Raw genomic sequence first — 21,275 nt, forward strand, 5'->3', positions numbered from 1 at the left:
CTACTGTTGGTGGGAGGTAGAGAGACATGGTTTCTCTGGGTTTAAAGATAAATTGACATAGATCCTTTTCACTCCATATACTTTAACAACAATTTAATACTCACTTTAAAATGTTGACCAGGTGCGGTGGCTCACGCCTGTAATACCAGCACTTTGGGAGGCTGAGGCGGATGGATCACCTGAGGTCAGGAGTTTGAGACCAACCTGGCCAACATGGTGAAACCCCATCTCTACTAAAAATAGAAAAAATTAGCTGGGCGTGGTGGCGGGCGCCTGTAGTCCTGGCTACCCAGGGGGCTGAAACAGGAGAATCACTTGAACCTGGAAAGTGGAGGTTGCAGTGAGCTGAGTTTGTGCCACTGCACTCCTCCAGCCTGGGTGACAGAGACTCCGTCTCAAAAAAAAAAAAAAAATATGTTAGAGAACCTACTACATGTTAGACCCACAGCTGTTCACTGTTGCGGCCACTAGTTACATGTGGCTATTTTAAATTCTATGAATAGCTAAATGTTCAGTGTCTCTGTCACGTAGCTAACTATTATATTGGATAATGTGGATAAGAACATTTTCTTTTGATTGATTGACAGGGTCTCACCCTGTTGCCCAGGCTGGAGTGCAGATCATAGCTCACTGCAGCTTTGAACTCCCTTACTCAAATGATCCTTCCACCTCAGCCTCCTGAGTACCTGGGACCACAGGTGTGTGCCACCATACCCGGCTATTTTTAAAATTTTAGTTTATAGAGACAGGGTCTCACTATGTTGCCTAGGCTGTTCTCCAACTCCTGGGATCAAGCGATTCTCCCACCTCAGCCTCCCAAAGTGGTGGAATTACAGTTGTGAGCCACTGTACCTGGCTGTTTTCTTTAATTCTGAATGAAATGGGGGTTTAAATAGAGATGTATGCTCTGTCACTCTGTCTCAAAAAAAATAAGTAAATAGAGTTTTGCTCTGTCTTGGGCTCACTGCAACCTCCGCCTCCTGGGATTAAGTGATTCTCGTGCATCAGCCTCCTGAGTAGCTAGAATTACAGGCGTGTACCACTGTGCCTGTCTGAGTTTTGTAGTTCTAGTAGAGATGGGGTTTTGCCACGTTGGCCAGGCTGGTCTTGAACTCCTGGCTTCACGTGATCCTGTCTCAGCCTCCCAGAGTGCTGGGATTACAGATATAAGTCACTGCAGCTGGCCTCCGTTAGACTTTTTTTTTTTTTTTTTTTTTTTTGAGATGGAGTCTCTTTTGCCCAGGCTGGAGTGCAGTGGCGCGATCTTGGCTCACTGCAACCTCTGCTCCCCGGGTTCAAGTGATTCTCCTGCCTCAGCCTCCCGAGTAGCTGGGATTACAGGTGCCTACCATTGTGCCTGGCTAATTTTTTTGTATTTTTAGTAGAGATGGGGTTTCAGCATCTTGGCCAGGCTGGTCTTGAACTCCTGACCTGATCCACCTTCCTTGGCCTCCCAAAGTGCTGGGATCACAGGCATGAGCCACAGCGTCCAGCATGTAAGACTTTTTTAAAAGGATTTTTCTGGCTGCAGGGTTGAAAGTAGAGTGCAAAGTACAGTGAGACCAGTTTAGAAGACTTGGAATATTACAGACAAGAGGAGATGGTAACAGAGACCAGAGTTTGATAGGTTAGATATGGGATATAAGAAAAACTGGAGTTAAGGGTGATCTCAAGATGGTCTGGCTAGGTGCGGTGGCTCACGCCTGTAATCAGCACTTTGAGAGGCCGAGTTGGACTAATCACTTGATCCTAATAGTTCGAGACTAGCCTGGACAATGTAATGAGACCCTATCTGTACAAAAAATGCAAAGTTGGGCATGGTGGCATGTGCCTGTGTCCCAGCTACTGAGGAGGCTGAGGCAGGAAGGATCGCTTGGGCTAGGGAGGACAAGACTGCAATGAGCCGTGATAGCACTACTCGGCTTCAACTTGGGCTACAAGAGTGAGACCCTGTCTCAAAAATGTTTTATCTGAGCAGTGTGAAAAATGAGTTAGCATATATCGAAATGTGAAAAGCTACAGGAATAATAGACTTAAGAATGAGAATAAGGGAGGCCTGTGTTAATTTTGAGTGTAGGTATGTTTGAGGTCTATTAAATATTCAGACGGAAAGGTTACCTAAGCAGTTTGATGTACAGGTCAGGAATTCACAGAAGTTAAAACAGGAGATAGAAATGTGGAAGCATATAATGTACGGGTGGCTAGTTTAAGCCATGCTACTAGATTTCCTTTCTAGGCAATCTAATGTGGATGGAAATTAGGTGCTCTCTGCTCTTGGCCACTTCCAACATTTGAAGGTCAGGAGATTAAAAGGAATCATCCAAGGAGATTGAAAGGTAGGAAAACCAAGAATAGTGCCCTGGAAGTCAATGATGTGTTTCAAGGAGTGACTTATTTAACTGAGTCAAATGCTGGTGGTTGGTTCAGTAAGAGGACTGAGACTGGCTTAATAAGGTCATTGGTGACTTGACAAAGAGTCATTGCTAAGAGTGGTGAGGGTGAAGTGTGATTACAGTGCTTTGAAGAGACAAAGGGAGAGGAAGCGGAGGCACTCTTAGGGAGTTGTCCTATATGAAGAGCAGAGAAGTGGTGTGGAAGCTGCAAGGAGGTTAGTTGAGAAACTGTTAGTAACATTATTAATTGTCTGAGTGCCTTTATTTAGTCCTATATTTTCACAGCAACCTGTGAGATAGGCCTGGCAGTTAAATCATACCAGTTTTATAGATGATAAACCCTAAGACATGATTAGTAAGTTAGGTGGTTACCTGCAGTTTCTCATCAATGCTTGCCTCCTGTCTTTTCAACCAAGACCCTATGACTTTGCTTGACAAGGTCCCAAGAAATCTAATTCTGGCTGTACCATAATAGATAACACCTTTAAATTAGTAAATTGTTGCCCTCAGAAATGTAGTGAAGATTAGTGTGTATGTGAATGTAATTGTTTATAGAATGCCTGTTGCGTCATCTCTTTAAGAATAGCAAAATATTCCAAAAATCCTTAGGAAACAGGGCAATTAAGTCACTTGTTGAGCCGCTTTATCCATAAATATTTTAATTGCTATATAAGGAATAGCTTTTAACAATCAGATATTAGCCGGGCGCGGTGGCTCAAGCCTGTAATCCCAGCACTTTGGGAGGCCGAGACGGGCGGATCACGAGGTCACAAGATCAAGACCATCCTGGCTAACACGGTGAAACCCCGTCTCTACTAAAAAATACAAAAAACTAGCCGGGCGAGGTGGCGGGTGCCTGTAGTCCCAGCTACTCGGGAGGCTGAGGCAGGAGAATGGCGTGAACCCGAGAGGCGGAGCTTGCAGTGAGCTGAGATCCGGCCGCTGCACTCCAGCCCGGGCGACAGAGCGACACTCCGTCTCAAAAAACAAAACAAAACAAAAAGATATTAAGATAATTTCTGAGTTTGGTTTGCATGCCCCAGTTTCAAATCTTTAAGTGAGATACATTGCTAAGAAGAAAATACTTACCTTTTTGTAGTTACTTTTCTGTTCATACATGAAAATGTTTTATGAGGAAAGAAAAAATGAATGTTATTTGGGCGAGTATATCTAAGTCATTAGCCTAAATCAGGGCTTCTCAAACTTGAGCATGCATTAGCATTTCCAGAAAGACTTGATAGTCTAGACAAAATACTTTGACGTCTACTTCAGCAAAATGGCTTGCTGAAGAAACCAAGACTGGGAGGGATATTGGCAAAAGTTGTCCAGATCTGAAGATTAGAAACATTTATGTGTAATCCCAGCGCTTTGGGAGGCTGAGACGGGCGGATCACGAGGTCAGGAGATCGAGACCATCCTGGCTAACACGGTGAAACCCCGTCTCTACTAAAAAATACAAAAAACTAGCCGGGCGAGGTGGCGGGCGCCTATAGTCCCAGCTACTCGGGAGGCTGAGGCAGGAGAATGGCGTGAACCCGGGAGGCGGAGCTTGCAGTGAGCTGAGATCCGGCCACTGCACTCCAGCCTGGGTGACAGAGCGAGACTCCGTCTCAAAAAAAAAAAAAAAAAGAAACATTTATGTAGCAAAACAATATAGTGAGGAAAAAAAATCCCAGATTTTCAGTGTGTTGCAAGAAACATGTTGAAGTGCCTCAGGGCCGGGCATGGTGACTCACCGCTGTAACCCCAGCACTTTAGGACACTGAGGCGGGTGCATCCGTTGAGTTCAGGAGTTTGAGACCAGTGTGAGGAATGTAACAAAACCCCATCGCCACAGAAAATACAACACTTAGCCAGGCATGGCAGCGCACACACCTGTAGTCCCAGTTACTTGGGAGGCTCAGGTGGGAGGATGGCTTGAGCTTGAGAGGCAGAGGTTGCAGTGAGCTGAGATAATGTCACTGTACTCCTGCCTGGGCGGCAGAGTGAGACCCTGTCTTAAAAAAAAAAGTAAAATGCCTCACGTAACTCATTAGTTGCAAGTCATACTGATTGTAAATGTAACTTTTCTAGTTTGTAACCAGAGGCTTGTCTCAAGATCTGTACTTAGAAAATTTGCTATTGTAATTATTATTATTATTATTTTTGAGACAGAATCTCGCTCTCTTGCCCAGGCTACGGTGCCATAGTGCAATCTCAGCTCACTGCAACCTCTGCCTCCCATGTTCAAGCGATTCTCCTGCCTCAGCCTCCTGAGTAGCTGGAATTACAGGTGCATGCCACCATGCCAGGCTAAGTTTTGTATTTTTTAGTAGAGACAGGGTTTCACCATGTTGGTCAGGCTGGTCTCAAACTCCTGACCTCGTGATCCGCCTGCCTTGGCCTCCCAAAGTGCTGGGATTGCAGGCGTGAGCCACCGCGCCCAGCTTTTTATTTTTTTATTTTTATTTTTGGAGACAGTCTCGCTGTTTCAGCCCAGGCTGGAACGCTCACTGCAACCTCTGCCTCCCGTGTTCAAGTTATTCTCATGCCTCAGCCTGTCCAGTGGTTGGGATTACTGGTGTGCACTGCCACGCCTAGCTTTTTTTTATTTTTATTTTTGAGGGACTCTTCCCTCTGTCGTGCAGACTGGATTGCAGTGTTGCGATCTCAGCTCACTTCAAGCGATTCTCCCTCTTCAGCCTCCTGAATGGCTGGTATTACAGGCACCCCCCACCACGCCCAGCTAATTTTTGTATTTTTGGTAGGAACAGGGTTTTGCCATGTTGACCAGGCTGGCCTCAAACTCCTGACTCAGGTGAACCACCTATCTCGGCCTCCCCAGTGCTGGGATTACAGGTGTGAGCCACCTCACCTGGCTATATTGTAATTCTAATATGAGGCTGTTTCCTAATCTTTTCTTAATTCACATGTGAAACATCCCTGATTTGGATAGGACTACTAGTTACTGCTAATAATTGAAGTAATCAAGATTATATGATAAACTTGAAAGAATGTTTATTGAATGTTTACTGTGTGTTAGACATCTGGCCAAGTATTTTTTATATATAGTATTTAATCCTAAAAACAACTCTACAAGTTAGCTACTATATAGATGAAGTAAACAGGCTTAGAGGTCCACCGACATGCTTGATATCAGTCACAGAGCTAGTGAATGGCAAAACTGGGAATTGACCCTACATGGCCTCACCATAGAACATTTATTCTTTAACATTATACTAAGTAGTCTTTGATTAATTCATAATTATTCTTAAAAAAAGACTTTTATCTAATGGAAATTGTTGTTGTTAGGTACATAAAGAAACAATAGATGCCGTACCAAATGCAATACCTGGAAGAACAGACATAGAATTGGAAATATACGGTATGGAAGGTATTCCAGAAAAAGACATGGATGAAAGACGACGACTTCTTGAGCAGAAAACACAAGGTAAATATTGGGATAACTTTTCTTTTGTTTTTGTTTTTTTTTGAGAACAGAGGCTTACTCTGTCCAGCCAAGGCTGGAGTACAGTGGTGTGATCTCGGCTCTCTGCATCTTCTGCCTTTGGGGTTTAAGTGATTCTTTTTTTTTTTTTTTTTTGACGTGGAGTCTTGCTTTGTTGCCAGGCTGTAGTGCAGTGGCATGATCTCGGCTCACTGCACTGCAACCTGTGCCTCCCAGGTTCAGGTGATAATCTTGCCTCGGCCTCCTGAGTAGCTGGGGAATACAGGCATGCACCACCACGCCTGGCTAATTTTTGTGGTTTTAGTAGCTAATTTTTGTGGTTTTACCATGTTGGCCAGGCTGATCTTGAACTCCAGACCTTAAGTGGTGATCTGCCCGCTTTGGCCTCCCAAAGTGCTGGGATTACAGGCGCAAGCCACCGTGCCCAGCCTTAAGTGATTATTGTGCCTCAGCCACCTGAGTAGCTGGGATTACAGGTTTGTGCCACCACACCCAGCTGATTTTTGTTTGCTTTTGTTTTTGAGACAGAGTCTCTGTTGCCCAGGCTGGAGTGCAGTGGTATGATCTCGGCTCACCACAACCTCCGCTTCCCAGGTTCAAGCGATTCACCTGCCCCAGCCTCTGGAGTAGCTGGCATTAGAGGTGCGCACAACCACACCTGGCTAATTTTTGTATTTTTAGTAGAGAGGGGTTTCACCATGTTGGTCAGGCTGGTCTCGAACTCCTGACCTCGTGATCTGCTCCTTACCTAGTGATCTACCCGCCTCGGCCTCCCAAAGTGCTGGGATTACAGGCGTGAGCCACCTTGCCCGGCTTGTATTTTTTTTTTTTTTAAATTTATTTATTTATTTTGAGACAGAGTCTAGCTGTTGGCCAGGCTGGAGTACAGTGACATGATTTCAGTTCACTGCAACCTCAGCTTCACAGGCTGAAGTGATTCTCGTGCCTCAGCTGCTCAGCTGGGATTTCAGGCGTGTACCACTATTCCCAGCTTTTTTTTTTTTTTTTTCTCCTGTGTTTTCAGTAGAGACAGTGTTTCACCATGTTGCCTAGGCTGTTCTCAAACTCTTGGCCTCAAGTGATCCACCTGCCTCAGCTTCCCAAAGTGCTGGGATTACAGACCTGAGTCACCACACTTGGCCTAGTTTTTTTTAATATTTTTTAGTAGAAACGGCGTTTCACCATGTTGGTCAGATTGGTCTCAAACTCCTGACCTCAAGCAGTCTACCTGCCAAGGCCTCCCAAAGTGCTGGGATTACAGGTGTGAGCCACCATCTCTCTTCCCTTGTAATAATATTCTTTTTTCAGCCTCACTGAAGCCCATAGTTACTATTTTCAATTATAAATGTAATGGTAGGTTAGTTGCAGTGGCTCACACCTGTCATCCCAGCACTATGGGCAGGCGGTGCAGGAAGACTGCTTGAGCCTAGAAATTGGGAGACCAACCTGGGCAATAGAAAGTGACACGCTGTCTTTACAAAAAAATATAAAAATTAGCTGGGCGTGGTGGCACATGCCTGTAGTCTCAGCTGAGGTGGGAGTATGTCTTGAGCCCTGGGGGTTGAGGCTTCAGTGAGCTGTGAATTCTCCGCTGTGAATTCTCCACTGCAGCCGGGGTAACAGAGTGAGATCCTATCTAGATAAATTAATTGATTAGTCACTTAATAGATAAGATAGATAAAATTGAATGGTAGATCTATCTATTTGGAATTTTAAATTTGAGCTCTGTTTTTGAAGACATGTACTTGATTGGCATATATGCAGTACCATTTGGATCATTCCATTTTCTTATATTATTGTTCATAATTGAATTCCAAATAGAATTAACAAGTGTTAAGGCATATGAAAATGAAGGACCGCCTATAATTTCGGTGCTTTAGGTGGCTGAGGCAGTAGGATCAATTGAGGCCAAAAGTTCGAGACCTCATCTTTACCAAAAATAATAATAATATAATAATTTTTTTAGAAGGCCTGGTGTTGTGGCATTTGCCTGCAGTCCCAGCTACTTGGGAGACTGAGGCGGGAGCATCACTTCAGCCCAGGAGTTTGAGAGTGCAGTGAGCTGCAGTTGTGCCATTGCTTTCCAGCCTGCGTCACAGAGCAAGACCCTACTAAAAATTTAAAAGAAAAAATACTGATTTAGGATAATCATTTTACCTTTTATGGGACAGGGAAAGAACGTTAACCTTGTTTAATATAGGGTGAAAACACATTTGAAGAACATAGAGCAATATTGAATTTTGGGGGAAGAAAAATCTCATTAACTAATTTTACCAATATAAGTATTTTTAAATATTGAATGTTGTAAGTAAACTTTCTTAGTTTTTACTCCATGGAAATAATTAAGATTTTTTTTGTAACAGAAAGTCAAAAAAAGAAACAACAAGATGATTCTGATGAATATGATGATGATGACTCTGCAGCCTCAACTTCATTTCAGCCACAGCCTGTTCAACCTCAACAAGGTTATATTCCCCCAATGGCACAGCCAGGACTGCCACCAGTACCAGGAGCACCAGGAATGCCTCCAGGTAGCATATAGGATTGCTTAAAATCTTACATTTTTAGGGCATTATTTATATTGTATCGAAGTATTACTTTCTTCCCCCTGACTCTTTAATATTTGTTATTATTTTGATTGAAATTCTTGCTTGTAGGCATACCTCCATTAATGCCAGGTGTTCCTCCTCTGATGCCAGGAATGCCACCAGTTATGCCAGGCATGCCACCTGGGTAAGAAAATTTTTTTATTTATCTTGTAGGCTTGTGCCTAGTAATCTTTTTCAATTTGGATGTTATATGAATGAAATGTTAGTTTTCATTTTTTGCTTTAGAAGAAGGTATGGGCTATATAAATCTTGTCTAATAAAGGGATCAACCAATAAATTTAAGGAGTATAAATTTGCCTCTGAATAATAGATTTTTGGGTTTTAGGGTATATGTAAGCAACCATCTACTTCAATTGCATTTACTGTGATTAAAGTAGTTGGTTATTTATAGACAAGAAGCAGACAAACTCTGTAAATGATTTATTTGTCAAAGCATCAAAACTAAAATGAGTATGAGGTGCTTGTGCCCATCACTTTTACTTAAATATTGTTGGATGTGAGAGGTATACAATACACTTTCCCACTGTATTTTGAAAATCACAGTTAGATTTTGATTTTGTCATACATTTTCACAGATTGCATCATCAGAGAAAATACACCCAGTCATTTTGCGGTGAAAACATGTAAGCATCTCATTCATAATGTAATTCAGGAGGTATAATGATACTGTCATTTTTTTTATGTGTGTGTTTAATGGTATCTATTCAGTTGACTTCAGAAATTTTCTAACCTTCCTCACTAAAACTTGAAAGCTAATTAACACAGGTCTCTTAAAGAAGGAAAATAAAACATCTTTTAGGAAATAGTAATAGACCCATATAAACATACTTCAAACGTGCAGTGATTTTTCTCCAAACTATTAAAAGTAATGGGACCTGATAATAAGGGTTAGTATTTAAGAAAGACTATATTCTGTGAAATGTACTTTATTATCATAGGATGTAATGGAATTTTCTAATCTATCAATAGAAGTTAATCTTCTGATAAAAATTTTAAATCAAGAATTGAATTTGCCCACAAAAAATTTAAAAATTTTGAAGAAAATTGACCAATTTGTCGTTTTTTAAGTGAATTGGACACTGATATTTGAAGGTGAGCTCTTTTAGGGGAAAAAAATGAATGGGTTGTGTTTTTAAGTCATGGTTTAGTGTTAGGTAGTTATTGTAAATATTAGGCCATCTGATTTTACTTTTGAGTGTCTTTAATTTTGGTGGTAGCATTTCCTTCCTCTAAAAATGTGTGTGTGTGTGTGTGTGTGTGTGTGTGTGTGTGTGTGTGTGTGTGTGTATGTATGTATTTGAGACAGGGTGTCTTACTCTGTCGCCCAGGCTACAGTGCAGTGGTGCAGTCACAGCTTACTGCAACCTTGACTTCCTGGGCTCAGGTGATCCTCCCACCTCAGCCCCCTGAGTATCTGGGACTACAGGCACACAGTACTGCACCCAGCTAATGTTTGAAATTTTTTTTAAAAAGATACTTTTTTAAAAAAGATATGGTCTCACTTTTTGTCCAGCCTAGGTTCAAGCAGTCCTTGAGCGTTGGCCTCTCAAAAGTTCTGGGATTGCAGGCGTGAGCTGCTGCACCTAGCCAAATAAAAAAATCTCATTTCAAAGGGTACATTCATTCAATCTTTTCCTTTTCAAAATCTGACACAACTCTAAAATAGAGATTTCTTCTTTTTATTTAATACTCTGTGTGGATATTTTACAAGTGGAAAAAGTGGTAATTTTGCTTTCCATTACACGTATTTTAGATGAGGTCTCATATATATTGAGAGTATATTTGTTCTCAATGACTTTAAATGTTTTGTCAACATTTTTTTTTTCTTTTATTGGTAAACCAAAGAGTTTGCTGGGTTTTAAAAAATTTATTTTGATAGGATTGTTACAGTGTGTTGTGTGTTCTTTCAGCTTGATTCATATCAATATTAGAGGTCAGATTCAAGTCTATCTAGTGTTGTTTCAGGCTTTAGCCAGAATATTTTTTAATGGTTTATGCTGTTCATTAACTTACTGTTTCTTGAAATTTGCTTTCTAATAGAATGATGCCAATGGGTGGAATGATGCCACCTGGACCAGGAATACCACCTCTGATGCCTGGAATGCCACCAGGTATGATATGTTAGACAATTTCCTTTTAATATGATGTACAGGCTTTAATTCTAAGTTTTTTTAGACATCTGTGGGCATTGGTATAATGAAATTTAAAAATTTTCGTAAGTTGCAAGTTCCTGTGAGAAGTGTTATATGGGCCCTATTTACAAAAATGTATTTTAGTGGATATCTGAAGACCATGGCCCTTTCTTGAAGTTTGAAATAGATGATAGGTTTCAAAGCAGCCAAAGTGAGTCATGGCCTATGTGCTGAATCTCATGTACTTAAGAGCACTTGTATTTGCTAGGAATATTTTAGACAAGTAATAGAGAAATCCAACAAACTTTTTTTTTTTTTTTGAGACGGAATCTCACTCTCACCCAGGCTGGAGCATGCTCTTGGTTCACTGCAACCTCTGCTTCCAGGGTTCCAGTGATTCTCTTGCCTCAGCTTCCCGAGTAGCTGGGAGTACAGGCACCCACTACCACACCTGGCTCATTTTTGTATTTTCGTAGAGACGGGGTTTCGCCATGTTGGCCAGGCTGGTCTCAAACTCCTGACCTCAGGTTATCCACCTGCCTTGGCCTCCCAAAGTGTTGGGATTACAGGTGTGAGCCACTGCGCGCGGCTCCAACAAACTGTATTAAACGGTGTAGGCATTTATTGTCTCAGTCAACAAACTGAGTGGCTCAGTGATACTTATTAACCCATGCTTTTTTGACTTTGCTAATCTTAGCTTGTTTTCCTCAGAAATGTCATTTGGTTATAAGACAGCTCAGACAAGAAGCAGTGTCAGTAGTAGTGCACTCTCCATTTTCTTTTTCTCCTTTTTTTTTTTTTTTGAAACAGGGTGTTGTTCTGATACCTGGGCTGATGTGCCGTGGCACGATCATAGCTCACTGCAGCCGGATAGCCTCCCAAAATGCTGAGATTACAGGTGTGAGTGAGCTGCAGCACTTGACCTCCCTTTTTCTTCTATTTGGAAGCAAAATAACTTTCCCAGAAGCGCCTTAGCTCCTTACATATTATGCTGTGAGGGAACCTGGGAAATTAAGTATATAGAATTTGGCCTATGAAGCAGGAAATACAGCACAAGGAAAGGGAGGGATTCAGTTGGCCAGCAAGGAGGGATTCAGTTGGCCAGCGAGGTACACCACACGAGGCTGTTTCTTTCTTTTTTTCTTTTCTTTTCTTTTTTTTTTTAGATGGAATCTTGCTCTGTCACTCAGGCTGGAGAGCAGTGGTGTGATCTCAGCTCACCACAACATCCGCCTCCTGGGTTCAAGCGATTCTCTCCTGCCTCAGCCTCCTGAGTAGCTGGGATTACAGGCATGTGCCACCACGCCCGGCAAATTTTTGTATTTTTAATAGAGATGGGGTTTCACTGTGTTGGTCAAGCTGGTCTCGAACTCCTGACCTCTTGATCCACCTGCGTCAGCCTCCCAAAGTGCTGGGATTATAGGCGTGACCCATCGCACCCGGCCCTAGCCTGGTTTTTATGTTGGTGTGTTTGCAATCCGTAGCATATTTAGAGTGCTGAAAATAATTGATGTAAAGGGACACAGGAAAAATAAACCATCAACAAAATACGAATAATTGCCTGGCGGCTCCATATACATTATGTTGTGATACATATTTAGGTATTTAAAAGAATACAGAATAATAATTGATGTTCATTTGATAATATGAAGTCATTAAAAGTTTTGTCATGGCCGGGCGCGGTGGCTCAAGCCTGTAATCCCAGCACTTTGGGAGGCCAAGACGGGCGGATCATGAGGTCAGGAGATCGAGACCATCCTGGCTAACATGGTGAAACCCTGTCTCTACTAAAAAACACAAAAAACTAGCCGGGCGAGATGGCGGGCGCCTGTAGTCCCAGCTACACGGGAGGCTGAGGTAGGAGAATGGCGTGAACCTGGGAGTCAGAGCTTGCAGTGAGCTGAGATCCGGCCACTGCACTCCAGCCTTGGGCGACAGAGCGAGACTCTGTCTCAAAAAAAAAAAAAAAGTTTTGTCATGTTGAGGAAGTTTAAAGAATGTAGTAGTGATGTGTTTAACTTTGGAAAAGTTTTTATTGTTCGTGGTATTTGATTCATAGAGTTTTTATTGTAATTTGCACTAGAGTTCAGGGAACATTTAAATATCTGTCTTGTAGATGATTGAAATAATTATTTTATATATTGCAAGAAGTTTGCTAAGTCATTAGGATCAGTAAGCATAATTGCCAGATGTTTTGTGCATGCAGCAGAGTCTAGTGTTATCTTCCACTTTGTAAAATTCTGAAGCAGTCCAAAGGAAGGGAAAATTTGAGGTAAGACTATTGCATGGGGCAAATGCCTGAGTTCCTTGGATTTAATCGAGTCATTGAGCAGTTAATTGTTCATAACTTTGTAGTATAGAAGTGTTTTTTCCTACACTAAATATTTCAGTGACTCAGTTTCCCCAAACATTTCTTCTCTGCAGGTATGCCCCCACCTGTTCCACGTCCTGGAATTCCTCCAATGACCCAAGCACAGGCTGTTTCAGCGCCAGGTATTCTTAATAGACCACCTGCACCAACAGCAACTGTACCTGCTCCGCAGCCTCCAGTTACTAAGCCTCTTTTCCCCAGTGCTGGGCAGGTAAGGTGAAAATCCTGTAAAGGAGTGCGCTTAAAGATAAAGTACAGTTGTTTACAGAAGTCTTTGAAATTCTCGTAGGTCAGTTTTTTTTTCGTTTATAATATTTTTAATATTATTTATTAAATGTACTAAAAGGTGGCTTATCCACTTCCATGTTTACACACTGATTTCCTCTACCCATAAAAGGTTAAATGGAGCCAAAGTTAGTATGTTACTTTTTCATAGTTGTGAACCCTATTTATTCTTAGTTTTTTTTTTTTTTTTTTTAAGCTAATGAAAGTTTAATATCTGGAGTGTTTAGAAGTTTTCCTTTGCTAGCTGAACTGTGAATGGAAGGACAGCAAAGTCAAAGATGAGCATTCCTAAGATGGTAGCAAATTATTTGTCAGGCTCTGCCTCTAGTATGGAACAGTGATGAGCTACAATGCCACACTTGTGCTAAAATGGCATAATTTAATGGCTTTTGACCTAGGCACACTTGTATTTCTTACTGGTCTTTTTTCAAAGCTTTTACAACTTTTTTTCCGGAGCATAAGTGAAAGATGCTTCTGTTCTATGTAGTGTGCACATAATGGTTAACACCTTTGCTTTTTTCCCTCGTTTCATTGAGAATTAAGCAGATTCAGGTTTAATTTATTCAGAATTTAGATCAGGATGTATGTTTATTCATTTTCTTTTTTAGATTATCCCTTAGATTTTTTTTTAACTGTTTTTTTCTGTTTGTGGGTGCTAAATTAAAAGCATTTTCTTTAAGTGCCTTTTATTAAGCACATTAACCTAGCTTTATGGTGGACGGGAATTTTATGTATTGAGAGATGTAAAATTTGGCAAAAATCTTTTTGTAGAGAATCATTGATACAGAATTGGATTGAAGTGTCAGTATTTATACATAATTATTCTCAGTTTCAGGTATCATTCTTGAAATAATGCAAAACACAGTAGTTTTACAAAAGCTAGTTAACTAGGTTTTATTGGTATAGAATTAAAATTTTGAGGCTCATACTTTAATCTTGTTTATTGTAAATGCATTAACTGCCTGCCTTTTAAAGTAAATGACATTTGATTGCATTAAATTTTGCATTTACAAATATGCAATCTACTAGAAAGTCTACCACATGGCTTATTTTGACCCATTTGTTTGGAGACTTTTCATTGTTTCCTTTCTTTTATGCTACAGATGGGGACACCTGTCACAAGCTCAAGTACAGCTTCATCCAATTCAGAAAGTCTGTCTGCATCTTCTAAAGCTCTGTTTCCTAGCACAGCACAAGTACGCAGGAAGTTGCAGTTTAAAATTGTTAAAATGGCTTTATAACTTAACCCTTTGGACCCTACTTAAAAAATGAATATTTTTCCAAAAATATACTGTTTACTTTTTTAAAGCAAAATTAATGCCGTATAAGTCAAATGGTATTTAAAAATTTTAATTCATGCTAAAAAAACTACCCCGAACTCTTGTGGTTCTAAAGGGTTAAAAGCATGTAAGCAGTAAATGCATTATAGTGGCCAATGGTTAGCCTGATGCATGATTAAGCTATTTTGATTTGTGCTGTTTAATGCATCACATTTAATGTAAGAAAATTTAATACATTGCTTTGGTTCTAAAGTTGGCCTAGTCTACATGTTTTAGATGTGTGGTATTATGAAAAGTAACACATTTGTTTGGTAACTTGTTACTTTAAAAGATCCTGCTAAATTAACCCTTTTGTCCTTGATAATTATCCAGCCATTGTTAATTTGGAGGGGATTATATATATAAAGAATACTACTAAAGGATGTATCTTTAATATGTCACCATTTACACTCGTTCATGTTATACTTAGTAACTGGAATTTAAACTCTCATTCTGTAGTTTTTTGGTTTTTTAGCTGTTTGATAGATTAATAACTAAACTTATTAATAGAACAGTAAAAATAGAACACATGCTATTCTATTATACTGTATTTCAGCAATCTGGAATAAATACAGAGCATTGTAAATTTAATTTTTGGTGAAGAGGTAGAAGACATCTAACAAGTTAAATATAGTCTTATTTCCATTGCTGAGTTGTGGGTGTGACTTTAACCCAGCATCTTTTGATGTTTGTATGGGTTATCTTGAATTTTGTGGAGTGTTTATCACATGTTAACTTTGTTTTAATTTCATTTAAAGTTTGGTGCTTTGATGTTGATGTCTTGTTTTAAGTTAAACTGTTGTAGATATAGTTAATTTTGGGTTTTGAGGTTTTGTTGACGAAGTATTGTATTTTACAGGCTCAGGCAGCTGTCCAAGGACCTGTTGGTACAGATTTCAAACCCTTAAATAGTACCCCTGCAACAACTACAGAACCCCCAAAGCCTACATTCCCTGCTTATACACAGTCTACAGCTTCAACCACTAGTACAACAAATAGTACTGCAGCTAAACCAGCAGCTTCAATAACAAGTAAGCCTGCTACACTCACAACAACTAGTGCAACCAGTAAGTTGATCCATCCAGATGAGGATATATCCCTGGTAAGTTGTTTTTAGTTTTCTACTAGCAGCATTTAATTTAAAGCCATTATAGCAGTTTGTCCCTTTAAAAAGTGTTAATTTGTACTCAGGTGGTCTGTGATCTGGTTTAATGCTAACTAAGTGGTTTTTGCCATTCTGAATCTTAAGAAATCATAAAATACTTAAAGTGAATGGATATTGCATGTTTTGGTCTTAGGTGCTTTCTATCCCCTTCCTCCAGACTGTTTCTAAAAGAAGACAGCAAGTCAGGTTCTTAACTCTCTTAAAAATCATTTTAGTTAAACATAAGTTTGCACATGTTAATTGAAGAAACATTAAGTGTGAAGTAGAATCTGCAGATCCCTTAAGTCCCGTATAAAGGAATTAATTTTGATATAAAGTTAATGTTTAGAATGTTGATAACGGCTGGGCATGGTGGCTCACGCCTATAATTCCAGCACTTTGGGAGGCCAAGACAGGCGGATCACAAGACAGACAAATGACACATCATTAGTTTAAGACTAGCCTGGCCAACATGGTGAAACCCCATCAATACAAAAATTACCCGGGTGTGGTGGCGGGTACCTGTAATCCCAGCTACTGAGGAGGCTGAGGCAGGATAATCAGTTGAACCTGGGAGGCATAGGTTGCATTGAGCCAAGATTACCCACTGCACTCTAGCCTGGGCAACAGAACAAGACTCCATCTTGAAAAATGAAAATAGAATGTTGGCCCGGCGCAGTGGCTCACACCTATAATCCCAGCACTTTGGGAGGCTGAGGCTGGTGGATCACCTGAGGGTCGGGAGTTCGAGACCAGCCTGACCAACATGTAGAAACACCATCTCTACTAAAAATACAAAATTAGCTGGGCATTGTGGCGCATGCCTGTAATCCCAGCTACTCGGGAGGCTGAGGCAGCAGAATCACTTGAACCCGGGAGGCGGAGGTTGCAGTGAGCCGAGACCTGGCCATTGCACTCAAGCCTGGGCAACGAGCAAAACTCTATCTCAAAAAAAAAAAAAAAAAAAAAAAAAAATGTTAACAATACTTAATTAGTTTCTTGTTGAAGCAATTTGTAATTCCTGGAAAGTTGTTAGCCATGCTTCAAGTTTACAAATAGGTGAAGTTTTAAGGTATCTAGAGTTTAAGTAGTTGGATTGGTTTGTCTGGCAAAAGTAAACAGTTGGGATGTAAGGGTAAATTTTTGAAAATTACTCTTAACGTTGTAAGATTTTAGATGCATGCCTTTATGCTTGATGAGCCTCTACATTTGAGTATTTAGCCTTGTGCTTATTTTTATTCCCAGGAAGAGAGAAGGGCACAGTTACCTAAATATCAACGTAATCTTCCTCGGCCAGGACAGGCCCCCATCGGTAATCCACCAGTTGGACCAATTGGAGGTATGATGCCACCACAGCCAGGCATCCCACAGCAACAAGGAATGAGACCCCCAATGCCACCTCATGGTATTCCTCTTTTTATGTTTATCATATTTAGTGGATTTTCTAAGTTCATGCATAAAATATTAAATTTATCTGCAGTATACATTGCATTTAAAAGTACAATATGTAACAATCTATTTTTTGTGTTTGAAATTCTTGTTTTTTAGGTCAGTATGGTGGTCATCATCAAGGCATGCCAGGATACCTTCCTGGTGCTATGCCCCCGTATGGGCAGGGACCGCCAATGGTGCCCCCTTACCAGGGTGGGCCTCCTCGACCTCCGATGGGAATGAGACCTCCTGTAATGTCGCAAGGTGGCCGTTACTGATCTTACTTCATCCAGTCTAATAGGTTTGGAGATTAAACCTTTTCTCAACTTGTGCTGTTTATATAGCCAAGCTTCCGTCAATAAGGCTTCATTGTGACTTTAACAAACATTATCTTCCCACATACCAGGAACTATTGGACATTTATTTTACATGGGAAAAATTATTTGGAATAATAAAGCAGGAACTTTTCCTGAAGTTGCAATTTATACTGTATGGCTTCTTTTTCATGTTTCATCTAGGTTTTTAGAAGTGAAGTATAGTAAATTTGGTTCGTTAAATTGTGAAGGCGCTGGAATTACATGAACATACCACCTTAATAAAGGCAAGTTCTGTAAGCTTACATTGCTATTTGTAAAGTTTGCCTTCACAGCATTTCAGATGCTGTTGGACTTCATGTCCCCAACCTAGCTTGGTGAGGGCTGTAACTGTTTCCAAGTACTTGTACATTGGAAGTCTGAATGTGTAACAATATTTAATGTATTTAGAGTTCCTCATGTTGCAGGGTTTAAGAAATCTGACCCACCAAGGTCATGTGACTTTTCTGTACTGTTAAACTTCATTGTAATAAAACGAGAGAAAAATTTATGCCTTTTTATTCATAACCCAGCTGTGGACCACTGCCTGAAAGGTTTGTACAAATGCATGCCACAGTAGATGTCCACATAATAAAATTTATAGTTACCAATGCAGTTTTGATATATCATTGGATTCTGTCTTTTGAGTTGTAGGTTATTTCTTAGCTGCATGTTTTAAACTGAATATACATAGAGTTGTATGTTAATGTTTCAGTTAAGAGAAAAACTTAGATACATGAGTCATTACCTAATGGGTATGAAATCTTTATAATCACCTTTCCACCCTCTTTGGTGTCAGTACACATCACGTGTCATAGATACTTAAAATGTAAATGCTAACACTTTTCCTGCTGAGATGTTTAGAGCCTAGTGCCAGACCCATTCATTTCCTTTTGATTATTTTTGAGACTTCAGTACTGCATGGACCTCAGAAGCTTTTCAGGTACAAACTTCTAGAAGCTTAGGTGCATGCAGTAATAGCTTCTTGTGCTGTTAATGAGTTGTAATGTATTATTCTAAGTGTAATGCTGAGAATCTAAATGTGTCTCTGTTGGGATGGTTAACAGATGGGTTGGCAATTTTTAATTTTATTATGTTCCTGGAAGATTACATTATTCATTTGAGTACCTTCTGTTATTAAGCCTAGGTAGCCTTACTGTGCAACGTTTTATCCTTGGAAATTTTGAATGTTGTGTTCTTACAGAGAGCTTTTCTGTAGAGATGACTGCTATTCAGTATTTTGTGTTACAACCTCTTAATAGCTCTTGTGGACCTTTTTGGGATCTGTTTTTCTGATCTTTACTTTTGCAGGGTAGTTTTATGATTTTTTAGGCATCATATAACCTGTGCAAAGTATTAATATAATGAACTCAAGTTTTTCTCATTGTAAAGTTAAGACTTCCAAGAAAATGGTAACATTTCTTTATAACTTTACTGTGAAGGTATAGATAAAAGACAGGAACTCTGAAGTTGTAACGAAAAAAGGGCTTTAACTTTGAAGGAAAATATATTGAAAAGTGATTTAGCCATCACAAAAGAGTTTGTATATATGTGACAGGTAGAAGTCATACCTTTAAGCAAAACATTGCAAGTATTATAAAGCTGAATGCTATTTTAACTCTTATTGGCTGGGTGCAGTGGCTCACGCCTGTAATCCCAGCCCTCTGGAAGGCTGAGGTGGGAGGATTGCTTGAGTCCAGGAGTTTGAGACCAGCCTGGCCAACATGGGAAAACCCCACCTGTACAAAACATTTAAAAATTAGCCAGGCGCTTTAGTGTGTGTCTGTGGTCCTACCTGCTCCAGAGGCTGAGGGAGGAGGATCACTTGAGCACAGGAGGTCAAGGCTGCAGTGAGCTATGTTCACTCCAGCCTGGGCAACAGAGCGAGACTGTCAAAAAATAAATTTAAATACCTGATTATTTGGCTTCAATGATTTTATGGCTCCTGTGCTTGTGGTACCATAGTGGTACAAAAATTTTCGTAGTTTGAAAGTAAAACTACCATATTTTGCCAAGAATGTATTTCTTCCTTCTGCCAGCCACCAAGTCTCAAACCACTTTCCCCTCTGAACCTCTGCCTACCTAAATGGTTTCAAAATTAATACATGCTGCTTTGATTTGGCAGCACACTTAATATACTGCCGAAGAAAAACTCGTGTTGAAAATCTTTAAGATAAAAATGGTGAGATTAAATTTACAATGATTAAGTAAGGGATGCTCTCCCAAATTCTCAAGAATTTCATGTACAGGGTTATTGACAAACTGCAATAGGTTTAGTAGACCTGTTTCAGAAATTACGTGAAACTTTATTTGCATTTTATGCAAAGAAGGCTGATACTTTATAGCAAAGTTTTTTGCTCTCTGTATATGTCTGATGGGCAAAAATGGAAATTTTTAATATGGGATAGAATTCTAATTAAAAATTAATTGAAAGTGTTAGGCATTGGCACATAAAACTTAAGCTCATGAGTTCCTGAGTTTGTAGCTATAGGCTCAGAGGTGGTGTACCCATTTAATATATTTGAAGGGTAATTTTTGCATGCATCCAGGCATAATTAAGCTTCTAGAAAATACCTTTTATCTAAATGCTTCTGGGGTCCATAGCGTGGTTGAATCATGAGTAGAGCAAATTACATTCATATAATTGACTCTGACTCAAATTTCCTTAAGTAATAGATGAAGTTGAGTCAAAGTGGATGTGAACTGCCCTCACAGAAGACAGGTTTTGGGACTTGATAATTCAAGCTGATTGCCATAATTAAGGAAGCTGTAAGGTTAGTAGGGCTGGCAGCTTTGGCTCTACCTTACATCCACCCCTTTTAGAAAAACAAACATTTTGTCTGGCACTAGTTTCTGTTGTATAAGTTTTTATACTGTGTAACAGTAACAAGGCCACAGCAGGTGAGGATTAATTTTTGAGTGGCTGCTGGAATTATTTGATTTAAATACTTAGTATTTTAGTAGTCTCTCACACATTTGCCATTAGGTATGATTAAAATATTCCTACTGTACTCCTATTCCACTAAGTTACATTTTGAACTTAGACTCACCTTAATGAAACTTAATTGGGGAGGGGGATTCCCCAACAAAAAGAAGTACGGGCTCAGAATGGAATTGTAGTGGACAGTAGTTTTAAAAACAAAGCTGCTCCTTTTGCTTGCTTGATCATTGGGATTTTTTTTTTTTTTTAAATTTAATGCATGTCTTTTAAATTAATTGGGAACTGTTTTTCTAAAATTAAAATTTTCTTCTTCCTATAGCCCTGCCATAGGACAGGCTGAGGCTGAGTCTCAGTGTTGCCCTGTTCAGTCTGAGGCAAGTGGGATTTATTTTATTCCTTATAGGGGCTTTCACAGCTTTATGGCTGTTGGATATTTATGTCCCCAAACTTGCAGCAAGTTTGGTGAAGGCCCCTAAATTTAATTAAACTTAGGATTTTTATACTCTTTTGGCAGAGAAGGCTCTATATTAATATTCACGTTTGACTGTGGTGTTAATAAACCTAAGTATTTCATATGCATTTTTATGTAATTTGCTTTGTGTTACATAATTAACAGCTTCAGTAAAGCTTGTGTTACTATATTGAACTTTAGTAAATTCACAAAATTGGATGTTTTTGATTTGGAGACATGAAATGTTTTATTCAAATTTTCTACTTTCACTTTTAGGAAAATCTTACTGGTTTTATTTTCTCCATAAACTATTAAATTTAACCTCAAGGATAAGTTTAATCGTTGGAAATGCCACTGGATACTGAAATCTGCATTTTTTTTTTTTTTTTTTAAGACGG

The 21,275-nt window shown here is 39.8% G+C and overlaps 1 protein-coding gene across 24 annotated transcripts in view; it reads left to right on the plus strand.

Annotated features, from left to right (window-relative positions):
* The window catches only part of ZNF207 (zinc finger protein 207), a 32,375-nt gene that overhangs the window by 3,158 nt on the left and 7,942 nt on the right, over positions 1–21,275 (plus strand). For 2 of the 24 annotated variants that reach the window (XR_012425508.1, XR_012425509.1), the window contains exons 3-14: positions 5,685–5,823; positions 8,205–8,372; positions 8,499–8,574; positions 9,026–9,073; positions 10,491–10,561; positions 13,007–13,164; positions 14,342–14,434; positions 15,417–15,659; positions 16,947–17,106; positions 17,250–17,433; positions 17,651–17,733; positions 20,746–20,800. Coding sequence is in view for 7 of the 24 variants with exons in the window: in XM_015438151.2 (XP_015293637.1) it covers positions 5,685–5,823; positions 8,205–8,372; positions 8,499–8,574; positions 9,026–9,073; positions 10,491–10,561; positions 13,007–13,164; positions 14,342–14,434; positions 15,417–15,659; positions 16,947–17,106; positions 17,250–17,410 (1,317 nt within the window). In the remaining 17 variants the exon portion in view is untranslated. Of the gene's footprint in view, positions 1–5,684; positions 5,824–8,204; positions 8,373–8,498; positions 8,575–9,025; positions 9,074–10,490; positions 10,562–13,006; positions 13,165–14,341; positions 14,435–15,416; positions 15,660–16,946; positions 17,107–17,249; positions 18,101–20,745; positions 20,801–21,275 lie in introns of those variants that run through there. The other 22 variants (XR_010582116.1, XR_010582117.1, XR_285184.4 and 19 more) reach the window with 16 other exon arrangements.

This window comes from Macaca fascicularis, chromosome 16 (assembly GCF_037993035.2).
Source record: "Macaca fascicularis isolate 582-1 chromosome 16, T2T-MFA8v1.1".
Taxonomy (NCBI): domain Eukaryota; kingdom Metazoa; phylum Chordata; class Mammalia; order Primates; family Cercopithecidae; genus Macaca; species Macaca fascicularis.